The 23,569-nt window shown below is 38.4% G+C and overlaps 1 protein-coding gene across 2 annotated transcripts in view; it reads right to left on the bottom strand.

Annotated features, from left to right (window-relative positions):
* Window positions 1-3,378: 3,378 nt before the first annotated feature.
* si (sucrase-isomaltase) overlaps window positions 3,379-23,569 on the bottom strand; it is a 54,336-nt gene continuing 34,145 nt past the window's right edge. For both annotated transcript variants that reach the window (XM_064302266.1, XM_064302265.1), the window contains exons 29-48: window positions 22,586-22,682; window positions 19,854-19,966; window positions 18,762-18,887; window positions 18,178-18,306; window positions 17,398-17,511; window positions 17,211-17,273; window positions 16,996-17,112; window positions 16,319-16,409; window positions 16,066-16,204; window positions 15,683-15,816; window positions 15,439-15,473; window positions 15,189-15,305; window positions 9,626-9,774; window positions 9,022-9,106; window positions 8,728-8,784; window positions 8,457-8,581; window positions 7,973-8,061; window positions 7,051-7,100; window positions 5,990-6,160; window positions 3,379-3,713 (exon numbers count right to left, since the gene is read on the bottom strand). In XM_064302266.1, the coding sequence (XP_064158336.1) occupies window positions 3,645-3,713; window positions 5,990-6,160; window positions 7,051-7,100; window positions 7,973-8,061; window positions 8,457-8,581; window positions 8,728-8,784; window positions 9,022-9,106; window positions 9,626-9,774; window positions 15,189-15,305; window positions 15,439-15,473; window positions 15,683-15,816; window positions 16,066-16,204; window positions 16,319-16,409; window positions 16,996-17,112; window positions 17,211-17,273; window positions 17,398-17,511; window positions 18,178-18,306; window positions 18,762-18,887; window positions 19,854-19,966; window positions 22,586-22,682 (2,070 nt within the window). In that variant the 3' untranslated portion in view covers window positions 3,379-3,644. The remainder of the gene's footprint in view (window positions 3,714-5,989; window positions 6,161-7,050; window positions 7,101-7,972; window positions 8,062-8,456; window positions 8,582-8,727; window positions 8,785-9,021; window positions 9,107-9,625; window positions 9,775-15,188; window positions 15,306-15,438; window positions 15,474-15,682; window positions 15,817-16,065; window positions 16,205-16,318; window positions 16,410-16,995; window positions 17,113-17,210; window positions 17,274-17,397; window positions 17,512-18,177; window positions 18,307-18,761; window positions 18,888-19,853; window positions 19,967-22,585; window positions 22,683-23,569) is intronic.

Consider the following 23,569-nt stretch of genomic DNA (forward strand, 5'->3'; position numbering starts at 1 on the left):
TAATGCATGGCCTTAACTTCACAGATATGTGTATTAGCTTGTCAGAGTAAAACAATATTTAGCATGCTGTGCAAGATGTGTGAATGTGATATGTTAAGCAAAGCAAACTGTTACTTTACTGCTTTATTACCCCGGAGGCTCAAGGGTATGTTCCTATCTTGTTTCTGCAAAAAGGAACTGACGCAGTTATCAAAGAATTGAAAGCAACATGACATTTTCTTGGACAGTTTAACTTTCTTAATGGTCTCCCCCCCACTCCCAATAGATCTGAAAATTGTCTTCCCAGGAATATGTAATGCATCCCCCTCCCATCCCACTCTCAAACCCCAAAACTGAACTTATCAGAGGACTATTTGAAAGATTACATTATGTTACATACTGTATGTTGGCAATCCCCTTGATGACTCGGTTATACTGTACTGCTATGCAGAAACAGATAAAAGGCTCTCATCCAATATCAGCTATCTGCACACTGAAAGTGGCACTGTGTTTTTCCTCTTTTGTCCTTGTGTTCACAAGGTTTACACAGAAAACAAACTGCCATTGTTTTCTGGAGTCAAAAATCAGTTGTCTGCCAAGATGAATAATGTAGAATAGGAAGCAATGCCAATTAGATGCCAATGCCAATCTCAATTTTTTTTCTCAGACAAAATGAAATAAACATAAAAGTCTATGCCTTCTATATGTCAGTGATGGAAGTCTGGGGTAATCAACATTAATTACTTTATTTGGACAGCAGATGTGTCCCTTGACACTCCCTTGGATTGAACCCCTTCCTCAGAGAGGCAGTAAAAATAGAGCGACAGGTAAATAATACCGGCTTTAGGGTGAACATCCCCACTGTATTACCTTAACTATAAATGCAGAAGATTGTACACGGGGACTGATAACAAAAGAAGTCACTGCATTAACTCAAAGATTACAGATAGGCTGGGAGAAAGATAGAAGGGGAGGGAGGGGAGGACAGGGGCTAAGAAGATAGTTTAGCACGCTATCAACGCTGTCAATCTCACACGCCCCCGCAACACGCAGTGTTAAAAGGCTACATTTATGGTGTGATGTTACTATGTGAGAGAAAAGAGGGAAAAACAAGTGGGAAAAAAGAAAAATAGAAATGACAAAAAAGTGAGAATGCCATGATATTTAATTATTGGCGGTAACAGGGAGTGTAAACGAATCTGTGAGAGCATAAGCATACAGTGCATTACTAATAACTAAATCTGCTAACTTTTTATTTTATTTGTGGATGCTCAGTTTTTCCATACATCACAAAATGGTAAAGCATTTGCCCACAACTGCAGATTATTCAATTTCAGTAGACATTTAATAAAATAGCCTATAGAGTATATTGTTATAATCAATTATTTTTTTTATTACAATTTTGTAATGTGTCATCTAAATTGCAAACTTTTTATTTTTAAATGCAGGCTAAATATTTGTGAAAAGCCAAACAAAGGTGTATCCTACTGTAGAAATTCACCTAAAAGGGACAGTAGGTGATTTATTTCTGAAAAGTTTTTCACTAAACCAGTTCAAGAATAAGCTTGCATGACTGAGTAGGGCTCTTTCTTAAGCCACTGCATGACTCTCCTCACTAAAGAAACAAAATGATCACAGTGTAAACAACAATCATATGGCTACTTGCAATTGTTTTTTTTGTTTTTTTGTATTTGTATTTGCACTGTAGGCATTGGTTGTCTGTCATCTCAGTAATTAGCTATGGAAGACCAAATGTGACTAAATTAAATTGATTACATTGATAAATCAATAAATTAAAAAAAAACAATGAAAGAAATTAATTGATAATGAAATAAATAAGCAATGAAATATATTGATAATAGAAGTAAAAATAAACAATTAAATAGATAATACAATCAATAAAAAAGCAGTCAAATGAATAAATATCTTTGGCAGCCCAGTGGAGAAGTAGATTGGTCATGGCTGTGCCGGCTGGTGGAGAGAGCATGCGCACCTGGTCTGAATTAACTAATCAGCCCAGGTGCTTAAAAGTGTGTTCCTCGCCACAGTTCAGGGCTGAGCCAGGGAGCACATGCTGAGAAAACAAGTTTTGAATTTCGTTTTTCTGCACACTACACGACAAAGAAAGAAAGTGGTCAGCTGCAAAGTTGGCCAGCTACGAGTGGCAGGCTGGAAAGCGGTTGCTTGTTTTTACTTTCTTTTGTCTTGGATATTTTAATTTGTTGTTTTAGTTTGTTTTCGCCCGGAACCTGTGAGGGGGAAGGGTGAAGACGTTTACTTGATTTTGTGTTGGTGTGTGTGCTCTCTCTTTCTCCATTTTAGAAATAATGTTGGAATTTATTCAGTAGTGTTCTTTATTTCAAAAAAATAGTTTTGCAACACATGGTTTTATAATCATTATGAAATTAAGTTGCCGTGGATGGAGAAATTGATGCTGAGATGCTGGACAAGCCTGATGCCGCAGGGGATGGAACATTTTAAAGTGGCCTTTCTAGTATTAAAAGTGTGGCGAGATTAGGTGCAGCTAACGTTACCTTGGAGCAAACAGGTGTGCCTCATAATCTGAGTGTTTCATTTGTGAATGAGGTTTGGTTTTGTTTTACCAACAGCCTACACTTTTTTTTTCCTTTTTTAATTCTGGTTTTATAAACGTGAAGAAATCACATTACCTCACCCAAACTCTTTGAATAATGAGTATCGGTTTTTCAAGCTCCCCAAGCAAACTGTATGGCCATGCTTACAAGCTAAGCTAGCGGCTAGCCTACAACTAAGAGAGCTTAACAATGGTCCATTGGCATCATTGCACAATATAAAGTGCTTTCATGTCCTGAGATGTGCAGCTGCAGTAATTTAATAAATTTTATATATTAAGATGTATTATAATAAGTGTTATTCTACTATTGAACCTGTTCTGGTGTTCTTTGAATCATCTCTTCTGCTGCATTTCCATGATCATTAGCACCTCACTGTGCTCCACTTACAGTACCCCTCTCCCATCCTCCATCCAAAAAAAAACTAAATGATGATTGCCAATTAGAGCAGAAATCAATTAAATTCCCCATTGCTAAATTGATACCATTATCTTTACTGCAGTATGAATAATTGATTATTGTATCATTATATCTATGTTCAATGGTGCGTAAACCTCACCCTTTTGACAAATAGACAGATGCAGGTAATTGCATCCCCTGATTGTGTGGCTTTTCATGGGTTCTTGTTCCAGTTTTCTATTTGATAGCCTTGCAATTTTTCATCCTTGTTTTGTTCATTGCCACAGCCCATGCAGTTTTGTCTATAAAGCTTGCCAACACAAGTTGAGACATTTAATTAGCCAATCGAAACCTCACCAGCCCAATGAAACAATGAGACATTTTTGTAATAGAAATAAAAATTTAATTCAAGTTCATGAAAGTTACAAGCTGTTAGACAACAAAACTTGAATTTATTTTTATATTGGGTGCTATATTTTTACATTTATACAATAATTTATATTAAATTATTTTACATTAAAACATTGCACATTTTAATTCTGAATGTTTTTCAAGGATTCCATAAATGCATTTTCATTTCAATTTCAGTTTCATTATTGTTATTTTATTATTATTTACAATTGGTTATTCTTGCATTATCCACATGTGGAATGATTAAGCAGTTTGGTTATGGTGTTATGTGAAATTTAGTTTGAAGGGCTGCTCCACAGAGACAGATAATGTTGTTAAATCCACAACCAGCTCCTGAAAGAAAACAGAAATCAGTCCAATAGCATGATTAAATCACAGATTCAGAGTTTGAACTAATGCCAGTAAATATACCGTATATCCTAACAGATTTGGAAGTTTTTTTTCTTCTTTGTCAGAAAGAAAGGACCCTTATGATGGACTGAGATTACAGTACATTCCCACAAGTACAATGTCACAGCTCTGCAACAAAGGTATTTAGAGTCTATTCCAAATGCCACCTTAAATCATAATGTAACTTATAGCTTGCAAACAAAAGTTCAAGATCAATGCGGGCCAGAGTGCCTATTTCAAGTTTTGGTAGAAATATACTAGGGGGCGTTAATATATAGAATTATGTTGGAGCACAAGTTATACAAAACTTTTCCCCCCATCCACAAATAAATAAATAAATATTATGTAAACAAAAATATATGACCATCTCTTTTTCCACACAAAGCTGATGTTTACTGGCTGTTGAAGGTCAACTGCTTGTCCATCAAGCTGAATAGTAGGATCGAGGTCAAAGTCAAAGCAAAATACTCAACTGTGATATTTATTCCATGTCATTTCCCACTGTCTTTAAACTACAGTGTACCTATATAGAATAAGAAAGATACTATAGGACATGCCCATGCTAAAGATTCACTAAGAAAATTGAATCATTGCTACATAGGCCTATGGAACATTTCCAGGTAGGCAAACCGGAAGGGGTGATAACCTTCTTCCGGAAGCTTAGTTCTTCACAGAAAATGGCTTCAGATCAGATTACGGAACTGTGGTTCAGAAGCAAAAAAGCTTGAACACATTTCAAATGTTTGAGTGCTTGCGTAATATTTCTTGCCTGAAAATAACATTACAACCAGTAAATTGTGCTGGGATATGGCCAATTGAAGAGCTCCAGCTCCTGAATGGTACCTTCCACTACCCCATAGTGTGGATGCCTTCATTACAAGCCAGAGATGCTTAATATTAGCGGTTCAGTATGGTAGTACAGAATCCTTAATATTAAGGGGTCTCTCGCTACGGACAGCTGACTATGGATCTGTAGTTGCGAGGGTCCAAGCCTACAGTACCCAACCAGTTGGTTTGTGTGCTTTGCAGTTTGAAAATGATAGGCTATAACGTTACTTGTGCATGCATAGTCTGGCCACAAATATCTTAAGAATTTTGCTTTCTGGCATTAAGCTAGCTTGGTAAAATATTTGTTAACCATACATTTTTTGTGGCTTTTTGTAAAGCAAAGATGGCATGATTTTAGGCAGTGCACACTAAAGTTTCCTACAACTTATTGCAGGCAAAATACAGTGGTCCAACTGAGCAAAGACTATTGAAAAACAGGTGGAACAATCCCTGTAAAAAAAAATGAGCACGTCATGGAGGTGGAAAGAATAGACATGGCTGAACATGTGACAGGACCAGTCTGCAGAGGGAAAGTAAAACTGGGTATTAATCTATACTCTAGTGAAGACACGCACACTACAAGACAATTTTTAACTACCTGCTAGCTGATAACAGACAATAAAAACCATGCATGCTTTCAATGAAACAAAAAATCATTTTAATAGTATTCCTGAAAATGTAATTGATTTGAAGAAAAAAAATAATATCTGTAAATTGCTGGAACCATCCAGCACCTTAGACAGCGTAGTATAAAATAAGAACTGTGAAATCGCTGAAATTGTATAGGCTACCTTGATAATATTTGGTCAAAGGAAATGTAAAACTGAGAAACTTCAACATAGCTGGGCAGGAACTTTTTTTTTTTTTAAGGAAAAAGTTCCTCTTTTATATCATCTACTATGTGATTATTGTTTGGCTTTGCAGTCTGGCTGTATCACTTCAGTCTGATGTTCAGGTAACTGAAAGTGATTCTTGAACAAATGTCCCTCTCCTGTCTTATTGTTTTTATCTACGCTCAGCAAATTGCCAGCTGCTTTCAGGAGTTATTAAAATCCACATGTAAGGCAGAGAGTCAGAGAAGTAAGCTTTGATAAATTAGACAACACGTAATTGGCCTAATTTACAAAATCTCCACCATCTTTTTGTGTGTTCACCCTAGGGATATGAATGCATGAACAGATTTAGCAATGTATCAAAAGAAAAGTTGTGTAATCCTCACAAATCACATCCTAACAGCGATTTTGACCTATTGTGACTATTTAACAAATCTGGCATAGATATTTTAACCTTGCAGCAACTACATTTTCACTCAAAAAGCAGGCATAATCCTATCTTAAATCTGACCCTATGCCTTATAATAAGGTAAGGTGTCAGAGGTATTGTAGGCTCACCTGTGTGGTTGGGTTATGAGTGAAGGTGGTAACAGGGATAGGTGGCTCTGATCTAATCTGCACCGTCACTGTTTTCACTTGCGTCCGAGCCCCCCAGACTTTCACTTCTCCCAGTACCAGTCTGTCAGCAGGGGCAAGTCCGTCGTGCGTCACGTTGTTCACCAGGGAGCTCTGAAACAGAAGAGAGGCCGCATACAGCCTTACTGACTCCAGCACAGTGCTCGAGACTAACGGTGTCCCGGCGTCTCGACGTCCAGGGGACAGTAAAAAATGCTTTTGGGACGAAGAGGGAGAAAGTTATTTTTATTCAGCCTGGTTTGTCACTCAGATTGAGCCAACTGAGCATCCGCCCCCTCTCAACCCCAATAGTTGACACCCTGGTTGCCACTGAAAGACAGTCTGCGAGAGAGGCGTGTAAATAATATGTCAACAAAAGTCTCAAAACAGCAGCCAGCCTTCCTTGTACAGCGATCATTACATGCTCAAGAGAGAAAGTGGGCGTACAACAGACTGACGAGGTCTTGAGCTTCAGGTAAGGAGGAATGACAAATTATAATATTCAGGGACATAGTCTAGGGAATTAATGTTACTAGGCTTGCATACTGGTGAACACATGTCTAGCTGGCTGCTTGTTAGAGAAACTAGCCTGACTAACATCATTTTATCTGCTAGATACTACATCAACAGAGATAGTCGGACACAGATATAGACTACAACGCATCTCCCAGCTAACATCACGTGCTTTCCCACTGTCGTCAGGAGAATAACACAAAGGATAGCTAGCATTTAACAGGCGCGGGCTGAAATTCCTTTCCTACTCAGCTTGCTCTGCTCTCATCATAATATGCCAACTCACAATAACATCCAATAAATGTGACAATTTCATTGTGACACTTGCAACAGAAGCATACAAAGAGCGGGATTAGCTAGATTTAATACGGCAATACTAATTTGTTGGTATTCTGATAAAAGTCTGGGAAAGTTTTCACAATATCACGGTGACTTCTGCACTACCATACAAAACCATTTAAATTTACAGTGGCCATTTTTACAGAACGTACCTGGCTGGCATTGAAAGAGACCAGGAGATATTGTTTGTTTCCATACGTGTCTGAAAAAAAGAAATGCAGAGAGTGAGAGAGGATGGCAGTATGGGTCGTCACCACCATGGGGTGTATCGCTTTTCTTTTTGTCTTTTTCTCTTAAATTATACCTGATGCGTTATTAAATATGCATGCTTCAGGGGTCACGTGAAATACTTCCGGGAAAGACGTCACCACTGTTATCTATTGGGTGACCATAAGACAGCCAAACAGCAGCAAGTCCTTGCAGCATCCATGTGATTCACAAAAGCACATCACAAGCTATACGACCTTGCTGTTGATTGGCTGTCTTGTCAACAACCAACCGATAACAGTGGTTATGGGTTTTTTTTTAACTGGAAGCCTCTTTAGTTTGGTTGTTTACTACGGCTTCAGGTATAAGTAAAAAGAAAAAAGATGAAAAGACAGGTAATACACAATATTCTGGCAATAAGACTGTTATTGCATTCGATAATTCTTGTTGTGGTAAATCGCCTAGCTCTTAACGCATGTATACAATCTGAGAGAGGCAGCATCGCTGATATAGTTATTATTTTGACAATATCTAATTAATGTGCTAATTCAGTGTCCTTTCAGCTCAAGCCCATTTCAAACTGATTAACAGGTTTCAAGCATAAAAAATTCTCATTGTACATTTCACAACCAATGCAGTGACACTGCATGTTTTGAAAAGGGTGAAATGTACAGGGGCTTTCCTAAAGAGCAAATGTTGTAGTTTTACTGAAATTACAGAAACTTCAAAGGGCAACAATGCAACAACACAGTCATGCTTATTTGAGTAAATAATTGTAAAAGACAAATAATTGGGTCATATTATGTGTAAAAACTCATATCAATTTGACTTAAACAAATGATCATCCAGACTATGCTGGACACATACCAATGCTTTTCCCATCGTCCCAGAAGAAAGAGCCTTGTGCATCTCCAGCATCGCTCAGGGCAACGATCAGGCCTAGGGGGTTGTTCCGACTGGAAAGTTTAAGCACAGAACAAGTGTGAGCAGAAAACCCACTGGGGTTCATTACAGTTTTTTGTGAAAACGATACAAGGGTCTTTCGTTTGCAAACCCACACTAAAACAGAGAGAGTCCGCTATTAATATTCACATTGGGGATTGCGCATTACTTGAAGTGCAGCCAATACTTCATGCTCCAGGATATATGCAATAAAAAAATAGTGCTTAAAAATGATACACAGCATGAATCACAGTGTATTGACCACCTGCTCCTCACTACCACCACAAGCCCACAATTCAGGATGAGTTAACTGCACATATGTGCTGTTGGGTTTCCTCTGTGCCTCGTGACACATTGTTTTTAATGAAAGGGGAAATGCTACCGCTAAAACTCGTGCGGTTGGAGTGACCTGTATTGCGTGTTGTTCTCTGGTTTCTGCCAGGGAAGGATGTGCCCTCCTCGCACATGGAGGTTGATCTGATTCAGGGGGGTATCCATGTTCACCCACATGCGCCTCTGTCCTATGTCTTTCGCCTGAGGGAAACAAAGATGGTTTGACATTGTTGTACTCTGCAGGCAAATTCCGCAACAGCTCAAGAAATTTTAGAAATAAAATATAAAGTAAATGTAGAGAGCGATAATTCTTTACTATAGGATGCCGTTAATGTGTATAGACTTACTGTATGATAGTTATACCAGCGGGCATCTGGCATGTAACCCTTCACCACTGTGATATTCTGAGAATGAAATTCAAGGAGAAAGATTACAAGAAACCTTTCCAGCCCTTCCACATTCAAAGGCTATGATGTCAATCACGACCTGAGGGATTTCAAATGCACCTCCCAATACATCTTCTATGATGAAACACACGGGCAATTGTGATACAATGTGCAGTTTACATTCAGCATGAGTACTGTAGACATGAGCATGGAGGTATCATTTATTAATGTACACATGAGTGCGTGCGTTCTCACCGGATATAAAGCCGGACTTATGAGCAGGGCAGGACCCCAGAGGAACTGCTCGTAAATGCTCCATGTGATACGGTCATCCACGAACCTGAGCAAGAGGAGAGAGCCCTGTGGTGTCAGTGAACGCAAAGAACCAAACAACCAGGGCAGCAATGGAAAAGATCAGCAGAGCAGTGTGAAGGAGGAGACCGAAAGGAAGAAGAGACGGAGGAAGAAGGATGGAAAATGCAATGTGAGAGGTGCAGAAGGTAAGGCAGAACACTGGAACAAAAATAGCTGGGTGAAAAAATACCAGGAGAGGAAATGAGGGAAAAGAGGAAGAGAGAAGAGTCACCCAATCTGTAAAAACAAAAGCTCATGTATAAAGGACAAAGCCAGCAGAAAATAAACCACAGGGCTAAGTCTTTTATGGAAGGAATATGAAAAGAGTTAATTAAACGAAGAATAAGAAGAAGCTCTTCGTAAGGCTGGTTAAAGCAGAAAGCTATCATTTCACCATGCACTAAATGTGAGGAGTGAACAGTGCGAGTGATTAATCTGAGGACAGCGCAGTGTCAGTGTGTGATTACTCCAGTGTCTCCAGCAGAGCGCCGGCTCCCTCACTCACTCGTGTAGCAGAGGCCTGACCACAGTGCTGCCCTCGCTGTGGGCTTGGAACATGAGGGTGTAGAGGTAGGGCAGCAGCGTGTAGCGGATGTTCAAGACGTCCCTCGAAGCAGCCGCAAATTCTGCGTCCCAGGCCACAGGGTCTTGTCTCTGTCACACAGACAAGCATATGCACACATGACATATGGGCACGGTGCCTGTTTCATTCAGCTGTTTGACGTCTTCTGTAGTATCTCCTCTGTCATTTTTACATCATCAAAGAAGTCTGCAGACGGATAGGAAAGTCCAACATAAGACCCAACTTGAAAACCGAGATGGGAAATACAAGCTGGACTGCCTTCTTAGATGTTTGGGTTCTGTCATTAAATGCCTCGGCCTCCATCCTCTACAGAGGCCCAGCTCCTGAATAAGTTAAACCGCAATAATGCAGAATGCCTGGAGCTCTCCACTGCACAGATGCCCTGATTGGTGGATGGCAACATGAACAGCGAAATAAATCTCAATCAAGAGAACAGAACAAATGGCACACACTGATTCCCTGTTTAATTCATAGACAGACCAGCTGTTTGTAAAATGCTACCACAGACCACTATTGTGATGCCACATAAAAGGAAGTTTTAACATTTCTAATGTTTTATGCATTTTAAACATAAAGGGGTAAATACTTTGCAATCAAGACATCTTTTTATTTTAATGTATTGGTTATTCACATTAAAAAGCCATATGAATCATTCCTTTGTAACGAAAAAAAAAAAAAAACATTCATATTTTTCTAGATGTGATATCTAGGAAAAACTAACTATAATTGCAGAAAATGGGGTCATACCTTTTTTTAAAGAATGATTCACCCTGGAGATTTTTCATATGGAGATGTTATTTCAGCCTTGTTCCTTTTTATACATAGAGTAACTCAGGATAGACTCTGAACTCGAGAACCTTGGGAAATGGATTTTTAAAGCAGAGCTGTGGTCAAGACCTTTCTAATGCATACCCAGATTTCCTCAGGAGTGCTACTTCCACGTAATTCAGCCACATAAATCCCCCGGAGAAAACAAATGCGGTCAATTTTTAGCTTTCTGTATCCACATACTGGGAGATAAAACACGTGTCTCTACATGCAACTAACAAACCACCTTGGGAGTCAGTGTGACACCAGGCAGAAGTAGCCAAGGAAATATAATTCAATGGGCATATTTTAAAATGGAATCCCCAAGGATGAACATTTACATTGGTTTTAAAATTTGATTCGATATGTAATAAAATTCTCTTCAAACTGTGTTAAGTACTTATAGATCAGCCACATATTTCTCAACTCTACCTCTGCTCCTGCTAACTGCGCTGCTTAGGACGTTGTTTATTATTATTATTATTATTATTATTATCATTAGCAGATGCCTTCTATTACTCACTCCCAGGCAAAAGCATGAGTGAAAATGAAGTGACGCTGAAGGGTAATTAGATGGCCTTTCCTGTTCTTTGAGTCACATTCCATTTGTTTGCCCTTCACCATCTCATTGTTATTAGCCAGGTAATGAAGGAGCAGGTGTCTGATAATCACCTCAGCTCAAAGCAGGTCCAGGAGCTTTGTGTTCATCCACCGTTACACCCAAACTTTGTTTACTGATCTCAATTACCCCGGCTTTTCACACCTCCTTTTTTCACATATCCGACAAAGGCTGAAAAAAAGGTGTGAACTGACATTTTTTTGTTTACAAAAAAGTTAGTTTTTATTTTTATTAATTTTTTTTTGCCTGAAAACCAACGCCAGCTTCATTGTCTCAATTCATCATTAAGCAGCAATAAAAAGTATGCAATTGTACCAAAGTCAACGGTGTGCTTTTCTCAGTTTATATCTTTATCAAACCATAAAAAAAATAAAAGAACAAATGAAAGACGAGAGCTCTCCACCCTGAGCAGAGTGAGATCTGTGAGCACAGTGGAGTCAAAGAGACCTTTGAAAGCCTCGGTTTACCTCCATATATCAATATGCTACCAAAATTAACAGCAGTCTCCAATCAATACAGGATGAGAGCAAAGGAGGAAGTGTTTGAAAAGCGGCAGGTAGCCATTTCACTTAACACAGGAATGCTTTTATTGTGTGGAGAAAATAAGCCATTTCTAAAAGATCAGCACCATTATATGAAGGCACTTCTCAATACGCTTCCTGGCCTTCCTAAGGTCAGACTTCTTCAAACCATTTTCAGCTCTCAGTTCATTTTGAAATGTGTTTTATTGCTTCTAAACTTAATTAATATATATTGTTTTGGTTTTAGTGTGTGTTTTTGATTCAGTACATTCAGTTTTTGTGTGCGATGAAGGGTATTTTAGATACCTTAGAAACTTAGTTTCTCATAAATTGCGGGTTTCATATACTGGCTGGTATAGGGCTATTTCCAAGTTTGTGGTTTTAAGCAGGAAAATACTAATTCTGAAGCACATTATTACAGCGACATTATGTTTCCAGAGGCTGTAAATATGGACACGTTTATGTTATAGCATTTATTCACAATTAGAGAAACAACTGTGTGTATATTACCTGAATAGTATTTTGGAATATGCAACCTGAAACCCTGGTGCTGAAGGATATAAGCACCAGGTCCATATAAAGACAAATATTATTTATTTGTTTATTTGATAAGGACAGTGGGCAGCCACCTGGCTCTCCCAGAATTAGCTGCCAAGCTAAATTTCATCTGTTGTCCCCGGGCTGGTAACAGTGAAAGAAAGTGTGCATAGAATGTCACTGTTAAAAGACAGACAAGCATACCAACATATCACCATTATTAGTCAAAAAATAATAATAAAATCAAAAGGAAGAAACAGTACTTACTACATAACAGTTCCAGTTGATTAATGTTCACATGATTGATTTTATCATGATGATAAATAAATAAATATAAATTGTTTCCACAGGCTGTATAATATTTACATTTATAATTGTAAAAAAATAAAAAGAATGTCTTCATATGTGCAGCCTCTGGAAACATAACATCACTTTTTTTTTATTTTTTAACCCACAAACTTATACATGCCCCTATAACAGGCATTAAAAAAGCCCACAGGTCATTGGAAACTTCTGTAAGTATCTGAAATATACTTGACTGCACACAAACGGTCCAGTTTGGGACAACTGAATACATACACTAAAACTGAAGTAGGCCAATATAAAAAATACCAGGAAGTGAACTGTCCCTTTAACATAGTTCTCTGGAGAAAGCTGAATGCTAAATTATTACAAATGTATTGCTCTGTCTCCATTATCCTCATGTCATGATTGCTCAACAGCTATGAATGCCTTCCTATCACGGTTCTTGTTTTATTTCTGAGATGTAAGAGAGCTGAAGAACACAAAACATCACTCAGCTCTCTCTCTCTCTTTTTCTTTTTCTGTGCTATGCATGACTTTTGCTCAGTTTTTAAAATGTATTTATTTTTTCTTTTTACATTTTCTTTTTCCAGCCCTTCTAAAATAAATAAATCTAAAAAAGCACTCCTCAAATTTCCATATTAAAGCTAATGACCGATCAGCTGTCAGAAGGACAATTAGACCAGGACATAAACGAGGGCAAACCACGGAGCGAGGTGTCCAAGTGTACACAGAGGCACTACGTTAATGACCCAGCTGACCCACAGTCTGCTTTACTAGCTTTGTGCTTGTAAGGACTTGTATTTTTGTTGTTTCCTCTTTTTCCTTTTTCTAATTCAGTCTATAACACAGTATTTAGTCTGGCAGTCAGCCCGATCAGAGACTGGTAATCAATCAATGCTTGTAAGTAACCTCAGAACCACCCCACCCTGTGGGCAATGCTGATTCAGTTCTCCATCCTTACTTGTGTTTGTTTATTTTACCCATTGTATACACATCCATTCGCAGGCCTTTATGATATGACTAGAAGCGAATGGGGAGGGGAAGGGTGGTCGGGTGGTGGATTCACCTTGAAAATTCAATTTTGCGGTCGCTTCCCATCAGCAATGAAGTCATGTCGTATTTCAACAAGGAAATTTAGCAATGCCACATCGATTCTTGCAGGAGACTTATTGGATTTTTAGATGTGTTCCAACACTCCTAAAAGGTCAGATTCTAATGGAGTGCCACAGCGAATACCTGAAAACCAACAGGCTACTGCATAGTAAGATAACATCACTAATGACTGGTCCACAATTCTCAAAACTACAGTGGTACTTTGACCTTGTAGCTTGTGTGTCCAGCCAAAACCCAGAAGGGTTGTCTGAGTCACACCCTGGTTTTATTGAAGGCGCCAATCTTGTAAACTGCAAGTAAAACACTCAGCTTAGCATGGTTCACCCATTTCAATTGAAATGCGCATCGCATTGTTAGAGTTCCTGACTGAGGGAAAAAGGATCTACCTGCATAGCTCAATTAAAGAAAGTAAACCCCACCTCCGCTCTCGAGCATATACATTATGGCCCGCCTCCCCTCAGCAGGTATATCCAATGCCTCACTCCAAGGCTGTTTACACTGATTACTTTTACATTCAGAGTATATCCTTTATGATGCAGAAGAGTGAATGCATACATTAGTATGGATGTTCAATCGGTGAATCTTCTTTAGCACCACTTGCAAACAGGCTGCCATACATTGTGTTTACATGCATGCATACAACAGTGTTGTTTTGCTAAATCTTTCCATTCTCAGCCACAAGTGTGGAAGGGATGTACTTTAACAATTCATCAATGTCTAAAAAAAAACTGCAACTCTTCCAAATAAGCTATCACAAGTATGCCAATTATCCCTAAAGGGTTAAGAGGTCCAAATAACTTTCTTTATATAAACTAGTAACTAAAATCTTTTCATGAAACTAATGTTAACAGTATTTCCCACCTGTTCTATTCTGAAGGTCTGTAGTCAAAATATAAACCTATAATTTTAGAAAGTTTTCAGTTAATAACGTTATTAACTGAAAATTATAGTCTTCTATTGTATGTGAATAAGTGATATCATGTCTCACTCTGTGCAGGATTTGTTCCAGTTATCAATTCATATTTATTTTGGGCACTATTTATATTACAGTAAAGTCCTCATAAAATCCTTACTTAAAAAAAAAAAAAAAAACCTTATAAAAGTCTCATAAAATCCCTGAAGCAGTCAATTTATCCACAATGACCCCTGAATGAACGAGTTTACTCAGCAATTAATGTTCAAACCAAATTAATGTTACAACTAAAATCCCCAAAGGGCACTGAGAAGCCCCTCTCCTGTCTAAATGAACATTTCCTCAATGCACAACTTTAGCACATGTGGCATAAGCAATTAGTTCATTAATTTGTATTATGCATCAGTATTTTAGGTCACCCATATGCATCTGGGCAACATTTAGGATGGGTCTGTGGTACAGTAATGACCATAGTCTGTAATGAGGTTTGTATGTTTTTATGCTGGCCACATTCCTTTCCTAGACATGAGTACAAATGAACCAAATATGCTGGCTTCAGATCGCAAATATAAGCTTAGGAACCAGTTCTTATCCCATTGGGATTCGAGCTTGAACTTCTCCAAGCTGCCCGCCCCTTCATTAAAACAACAAATTTGATTCCACACTTACTGGGTTCCCTAGTCCGTTGTGATTTCGGGAATAAGGGTAGAATGCTCCCAACTGCATCCAGCGAAGACACATGTCATAAGTAGGTTCATTGAAGAAGCCACAGATATCAGCACCAGTCTGTAATTGTGAATGCACAAAGAATGGAACCATATCAATGACATTCTGTGGGGGAAATATCTGTATTATCTATATTCATCCAAATACCACTATCTATTCTGAAAGAACATAGAAATAAGAAACTCTGACTTACATAGGAGATGCCAAACAAACTGAACTCCATCATTCCTAAGAAATGGAAAAAGAAAATGACTTTAGTTAACATCAGTGATTTTGCAAGAAGACTTAATATGACTTGCATTTGAGAAATATTTAAACGAAGACATTGTTAGCTTCACCAAGCCACCCACATGCAGAGAGACGAAGACACATAGTTTACAGTTTACAGACACACGGTTTACAATTGGTTTAATGATGGAAAAATAATGTTCCCATACCAATAATGGACTTGGCCAGCTGGTCCCAGCTGGCATTGTTGTCTCCAAGCCAGTGACCTGCCCACTTCCCACTCGAGGGGTATGTTGATCGGGTCACCACGATCCCTCTCTCCCCGGTGACTTTCAACAAGGCACTGGGTCATGAAAAAAAAAAAAAAACACACCAGGATTAATAACTTGGTGGACGGAAGTAATTCGAAAGAAGGGAGAGTGGAACCGGAGGGAGAAATAAAGACAATTCTTCACAGGCACTTGTTCCGTAGATTCCCTTCCAGCAAGCTTCTTTCTAAAGAAATTGGTTAAGAAGTAGTGCATTGTCAATGACAAATACAACTAGTTTTATGTCCACAGATCAGCCATATCCCCCTGAGCCCTGTACTCACTCATAAGTGGGCTTTGTGTGCGACCAGCCGTACAGGTTGTGGACATCGTAGTGCTTGACCGGAGTGCCGTCAGGAAGGAACTGCTGACTGTTCATGCACAGTGTCTTGTGCCTAAGTCCCATGTGCTTGGATTCCAGAGCTGGTATATGAAAAATGAAGCAAAGGGAATATATTTTTGAAAAAAATCACAAAAATAAATAAATAAATAAATACATAAAATGTACAGTTCCTTTAACAACGGCTGTGGTCTTACGGGGCATGTAAGACGGGAAGTCATAGATGGGGTTTCCCAAACATTGTCCACCGACGGTACCATGGACAAAACTCGCTGGCTCATTCATGTCCTTCAGACCAAAAAAATAAAATCAATAAAATCAACATTGTAAATTTACAAATGTCTTCTCAGTACAGCTGCTAACCATATATACAGTATGCATATATGCAGCAGACAAAAGTAAGCAGGTTTACTGGGGTTCCCATTCTGGAAAGACCACTTAGGTCATTCCTTTGAAGTTACATGCCATGTAAACAGTTAAATAGACAAGTAATGTTTTAGCGCTAGTTAATGCTGTCTGCTTCACATGCATAATGTAGTGGAAGTCTATAGAATGCAATCAGTGAGAGGGCACAGCTTGGATCCTCCTACATTGGGACCCTGTAGGATCTGTGGTTTGATCATAGATGAGACTGCTATTGTGCATTAAAACAACAATCAAATAAAACTACAATAGTAGGTCACTCATTATGCGCAATTTAATATATAATACCAATTTATGGATTACATCGAAGTTAAATTATTGTCACTACCTTAAAGTATAAATGGCATAAATTTCCTGAACCATTAATATTTTTTTGTATCTCATAAAAACTAAGGAGATGATTGGAAGAAACTGAAGTCACATTATCACTGTTTGTTTAAACAACACTCACGATCCATAGACCATCAAACTTCATTGTTTTGTTGTAGAATTCCTCAATCTCTCTGTGCCACCATGTTGCTGTCCTGCTGCGGAAGAAGTCTGGGAAGGCAGCATAAGCTCTGTAGCGCTGGGAAAACAGAGGTAAGGAAGTGAAAAAAAGAACTTGAGAAAAAGGCAAGTCTCCAAGAATTGGAGGATGGTAAGATCCAGTCAGTGTAGGCATACCTCCACTTGAGTGTCCCAGTCTAAAGTATTATTCACAGTGACATTGGGATAGTCAGGCCAGACCTAAAATGCAGTGAGAGATGGGCTGTAGCATCAAACACGTCTGCATTAGTTTTATTGTTATTTTTAAAATAGATTTTATGTTAATTTCAAAAAGGATGAATGCCTGAAGCATGCCTTTCAGTACCTTCCCCCAGACAATATCGTTGCTTATCTCAGCCGGCCATTTGATGAAAACGTCATCCTGGACTCCTCGCTCAAAAGCGGGGTATGCCGTCTCGTTGCCCGAGATTGCGGGGTCCTAAAACAGACAAGGAAGGAAGAGCTCAAATGTGAGGAGCTATAGCCCTGTTTTCATCTATATGTGGATGATATGTGGACAGTGACTCTGAAAATTATTGCTCATTTGCATGTCGGTAAGGATATTCATAAAGTACATCACTTCTATATTACCATTGAAATATAAAACTTGCTCATATCAAATGTAAAGTAGGAAGGGAGTGTAGAATGAAAGAACACAGACAATTATGTCTAAGCATGAGAATTAATAGCTCATTTGATTTCCCTTCATCCCAGCCTTGTTCTGGGCCATTGTTACTTGCACATTGTTCCTGGTGTTACATCATTTATAACTGACTGTCACTTGCACACTTCATTTCATTGATGCACCCATTACACTGGTCACTCTTTCTGCAATATTTTCATAAATCACTGTTAAAAATGTATTAATATAATAATAATAATTATTATTATTATTATTATTATTGTTATTATTATTATTATTATTATTGTTATCAATAATACATAATCTATTATTATTATTATTACACTGTACCAATATTTTTACATTTAACTGTAAATCGCTTTAAAAATGGAAAGGAACAATGATTCATATGGCAAAATATTGGACAGTTTTCATAAACTTGAATGCATGAGCTCTGGTTTGTGGTGACCAAAGGAAATGTACCAGAATGAAAATGAATTTCATGCCCTCGTTTCTCATTTGGTCCACCAGTGCAGGTAATCCCTTGAAATTTTTATCCAGGACAAAATCCAGCTGCCTCTCCATGTAGTCAATGTCCGCATATTGGACGTCCTGTACGAGTGAAAGGTCACAGGGTTCAATTATCTGTTTATGTAAACAGAGTATCCACCAGCTGAACGATCTGCTTAGTGCATCGCCATCAATTATTATTCAAACGCACCAGTCAGTCAGACTCTACACAAGAGGGTTCCTGAGTTTGATTTGAAAATACTTCAAGTCCTATTTATGCTGCTTGGGAATGTGAATTTTTGACATTGAGTGGCTAGAAGGAGAACCCTGGAAGGGTGGCATTTTAATGAGCCACCACTGAAATGTGGCTCTCTCACCATGAAAACAGCAGACAGGTCAGACAGTGTCAGGGCCAGAGTCAAGTTATTGAGGAACACTATCACTGCAAAGGATTTTTATCAGAAACCTCTGTGCCTGAATGATACATGTTGTTAAATGCGTTTTCATGGCGATGATAGGGATTGAATGACGTAAACCTGTTATAGTCAGGAGCTTACATAGGGAATTTCAGCTTTCCTCATATCTTCGTAAAGTTGTGAAATTTCCGTGTCATTTTCGTATCCGTAGCGACAGAGCTGGAACCCGAGTGCCCAGTATGCTGGCATAACTGGACGGCCAATGAGCTGTTAGACAGAAACAGACAAGCAAACCAAATAATCCAATAAACTCCTCTTTTTACTAGTTTCATGAAAAAACATACTAGGGATGGTGATTTTAATTGTTTCACTGCTCGAGTGATCCCATAATGTGCTCAATTCCAAATCAATTACTGGCATGGGGAAGAATCTATTTTTTAGAAGGCATCTGGCCCAGGGGGCACCACTGGTTGTATAGAAAATGCATGAGCGCATAACAAAGAAAATCAATACCAATGTTTTTATCATAAAAAATAATAATTTGTCATCATAAAGTGTTAATTGCATATGGTGCCAATAAACACAGTCACATTGTCAGATATCATACAAAATATTTTATTGTTAACTTACCAATGTTGCACACCCAGAAAACCAATAAGCGATGACTTGGTTCAATACTCAATTCTGATTGGCTGGGATGTGTGCATTATTTTTCCATATATGTCTGGCTAAAAAACTTTTATCACCCTTCTAAATTATATAAAAATTATTTAGTTGATGAATCAAATGGAAATATGTAAAAGCTAGCTAGCCAACTGTTACAATACCATACTTGCTACAGTGTCAGCTGTACTTGCTACAGTCCATGAATGACTGTAAAGAGTAGGCTAGCTAGTCTAGTTATTGCTCGTCAAAGTTTATAGTTTAGCCATTGTATAAGTAGGATAATGATAGAGCTGGCGTGTTGCAGTTACAATGGGCAATGTGAAGGTAATAAATTTGCCTCAGGAAATTTCCCTCACGTCACTCAAACTGCGGAATGTCCAGGTGTGTGTGTGCATGTCTGTGTGAGTGTGATAGGCATTAGAAGGCCTTCATCCTGTGGTACATGCGCACACACAAACACACACAGAGACATGTATATGCACACATTGAGCCTTCTGCTCTTCTCATAGGCCAGGGGTCAGTGTTTTGAGTGTGGGACCTGAGTGAGACGGACGTCGGAGGACTCACGGCAGTATACTGCTGTACCACCAGCTCAGGGGTGGGCCCCATCACCATGTAGAAGTCCAAGATACCACCAAGGGTCCGATAGGTCAATGCTGGGGTTGGCTGCAGGGTCACATCTGCAGGGGAACAGTAAGGAGGCAAACAATGATCAGTAAAACCTCCTCTCTGTATTTGTGTGTGTGCATAAGTGTGTGCATGTACATGCGTGTGTGCGTGTGGTAAAGAATGCTCTTACAGCAATGTGTGTGCACCTACTGCATGTGTACGTGTCTGTACATGCACACATAAGATTACAAGCACCACTTTCTTGACACACTTAGAGCCTGCTGTTATTTGTCATTGAAAACATTTGTTGTATATCTGGGGCAAAGCATAAACAAAGGCAATTAAGTAGTTCAAACAATGTGAAAAGGGGGTCTATCCCCCTATACGCTATTTGGTAAAGAATAGGCACATATATATACTGTATGTTGATGTTACATAATTTTTTTTTCCAGTTAAAAAGGAAGAAGATATGCCCCTGCTATGATTTCAGGATCTCTTTTTGAATTAATTTTTGTTTCATCTCTGGGAGTGTGTATGTGTAAGTGTGCATGTGTGTGTGTGAGTGTGTGTGCAAGTTGGCCTTTATGTACATGTGTGCACGTGTGTGTTCTGAATAAATAATCATTACAGTCATTCTGAGTCCAAATGATTAATCCAGGGATCAGGAATGTGATGGATGTATCATAAAGGGATTTGGTGTCTTTGATGTGAGTGTGGGTGTAGACGTGTGGTTTGAGACACAGAAAATGGTTTGATTGGCTCAATAATTCCCTCTGCATCTACATTAGCTGATGTGCGGTGAGCATGCTGGTATAAAATGGCTGCCACTATTATACTTTTCGGTGCTACACATTAGCACTGGATGAGCTGACTTCCTCCCCTCACCAATATTCACTTGTGGTTAATTCAAACGGCTTGATATTCCATACAAAGAAATGATTCCAGAAAAGTGTGCATTAATGTTACAGTAACGTATTTTGTTCCTATACATAGCCTGCAGATTGTCTGTAGGCATGTATAACCAGCTTCTGTAGAAACAGTTGAAACATTGAAATATCCAAGTTTGTCAGGACAGACAAAAAAATACTTCAAAAGACATTTTATATATTATTTTATCTCCAAAATGTTTTCTTATCATGCGTTACCTGCTCAACTGAGAAAAATGAAACGGAATCATTACACATTAAGTAATAAATAACCATTTCAAACACTGAGTTCCGTCTGCTTCTTTCCCAAAAGCCACAAACACAAACACTATCCGTCATATTAACAGCTAATTGACTAGTTTTAATGCAAATCAAGTTACCAAGCAACCACAGGCATATAGCTAGCAAGAATAGTTCACAAGAGCAATAATGTCATGCATTTTGACCATCAGTTCAACCTTCAAAAGATATTTTTTGGAGAGTCACACCAAATTTCATTTCAACTTCAGTTTTTTTTTTTTTTTTTTTTTGCTCAGAAAAGGGGGTATTGCTGTAAAGCTGTCTTTGAATGTACAAAAATGAAGTAAAAGTATGGTTTTACTTCCACCTTTTTTTTAAGTTGGCCATGCGCTCATTCACTTACATTAATTGGAAATTGCATGTCATTTAATAAGGGATTAATTTAACTTTGCTGAACAAATAATGGTAATAATGATTGAAAGGAGGATCCACTGAGTCAAGGATGAGATCATCTGAATGACCAGTTTACAGACCAATAAATATTTCTTGGAACAATGTACCATCTCATTTCATAGAACTGGAGCATTTTCAATAGATTTTTTATTAAAGTAACTGTTTATTGGTTATTGGAGTTTAAATATCTGTCTCCGAAATGAAATCGCCTTCTAAATTATAGCAGAAAACAAATGACGGGACAGGCTCAATACCACATTTGTCATCCAGCAATTGTAGTTTTGTATGACTCAGCAGAGTGACAGCCTTGAATGAAAGATCCTCATCACCACCTGATTTCAGGTTTTCTTAAAAGACTCCTGCATACTGTGGGTGGTAATTTCATAATGTGAATCCAACAGGCCTTGAGTGTCGTTTCCATGAAAGTAATTTTGCTGCTGAAATGTACTATATGTAGTTAATGCAATTTAAATATGCATGATGCAGACAGTACACTCTTCCTCTGGTAGTGCTGTTGCATGTGCATTTTCACCCACTACAGGTGCTTTGTGAGTCATATGTATTATTTATTTTTTTCTGGTACTTGCAATGGTCTAACGGGCATAAAAACATCTCGGTCCTTTTGCGGATTCCCCCTCGGGAGAGGAATGAAAGAGGTGTAAATGGTTTGGCCTTTAAAAAATGACATAAACAAGACAGTTCATGAGTCTCATGATTTTAGCAGTCACATCGTGGAGTTCAACATGTGCTTTCCAGCAGCCGTCACTGTCACTGCCACCCTCACACTGTCCTGAAATCAACTCTAGGCCTTAGAAATGTGTATATGACGCAACAGTGCTAGCATTCTGTGAATGCCGCATTTTATTATCAGTAGTGTTTATTTATCATGGAAAATATTACTTTTGCATTCCTCAGGTCCATACCCATGAGTGTTATTACTAGCATTAACTTATTAGAACTTTTTTCACTGATGGAGATTTTCTCTCCAAAAGAACTTTGCTTTTTTCTGATATGTATCCAGGTAAAATTGGGAGATGTGGGCAAAGCATGGGGCATGAGCGGAGGCCTCACCCATGGCATTACTGTTGAGCAGCAGTACTCCGTGGGCTTCGGAAGTCTTCTCCAATCCCATGTAGAAGGGATGCACACCGTAGCAGTTCATTTTGTACTGGGGAGAAAGTGAAAAAAAAGTGACGAGAGAGAAAAAAATTAGCAACACACCATTGCCATGCCCCAGACTGCCCTATTGTCATGTCACATTCTAGGAAGCAAGGTGTCAAAGTCTGAAAATTTGGCTTTGAGGAAAATTGTCCCTTGGAATGTGGACATGATGGATGGGGTGCTTCGGAGGAAAAGGTCGTTAGCGTGTCTGCTAACAAGGGCTGATAGCTAATGATGGCACACCTTTCCAAGATCCTCTATGGGGAGTTTGTGCCTGATGCAGCATGAAACAATTCAGGAAACACCAAACTGCTGCCAAGACTGCAGAGAGACATTTATCCTTAAATGAGAAGTTTGAAAATGTTTTTCAGGAAGGAGCCCTGATAACTTCATAATTACAATGCTGTGATAATTGTTACAATGGCAGCATATAGCAGGGAATAGTGTTGATTACTTTGTTCCAATCTTAATCACAATCATAATCCACATCCCATGCCATACATTTATATTATTTACTGTTGCTAATATTCAGAATAAAAATAGAATACATAGAAATGTCCTAATTGCTTGATGTTGGATTTGCACTAAATGCCTTGTGTAATATAATAATAATAATAATAATAATAATAATAATAATAATAATAATAGTAGTAATTATTATTATTATTATTATTATTAATAATAAATGTATATTTTTATTTATTGACCATGAAAAACACTTATTTCCCTGATGGAATGGTGAAAACTCTTGTGAAGTTGTAATCTTTTAGAACGTGGCATCAATTGACCTCGTTTGAAGGATCCCTTGATGCAGATGACATCAGTTATAGGAAGGAATATTTGACAGGCGTATGCATGCATGGAAAGGGAGGAGCAGAAAGAAACGGCTGTGGG

Source organism: Anguilla rostrata, chromosome 12, assembly GCF_018555375.3.
Source record: "Anguilla rostrata isolate EN2019 chromosome 12, ASM1855537v3, whole genome shotgun sequence".
NCBI classification, from domain to species: Eukaryota; Metazoa; Chordata; class Actinopteri; order Anguilliformes; family Anguillidae; genus Anguilla; species Anguilla rostrata.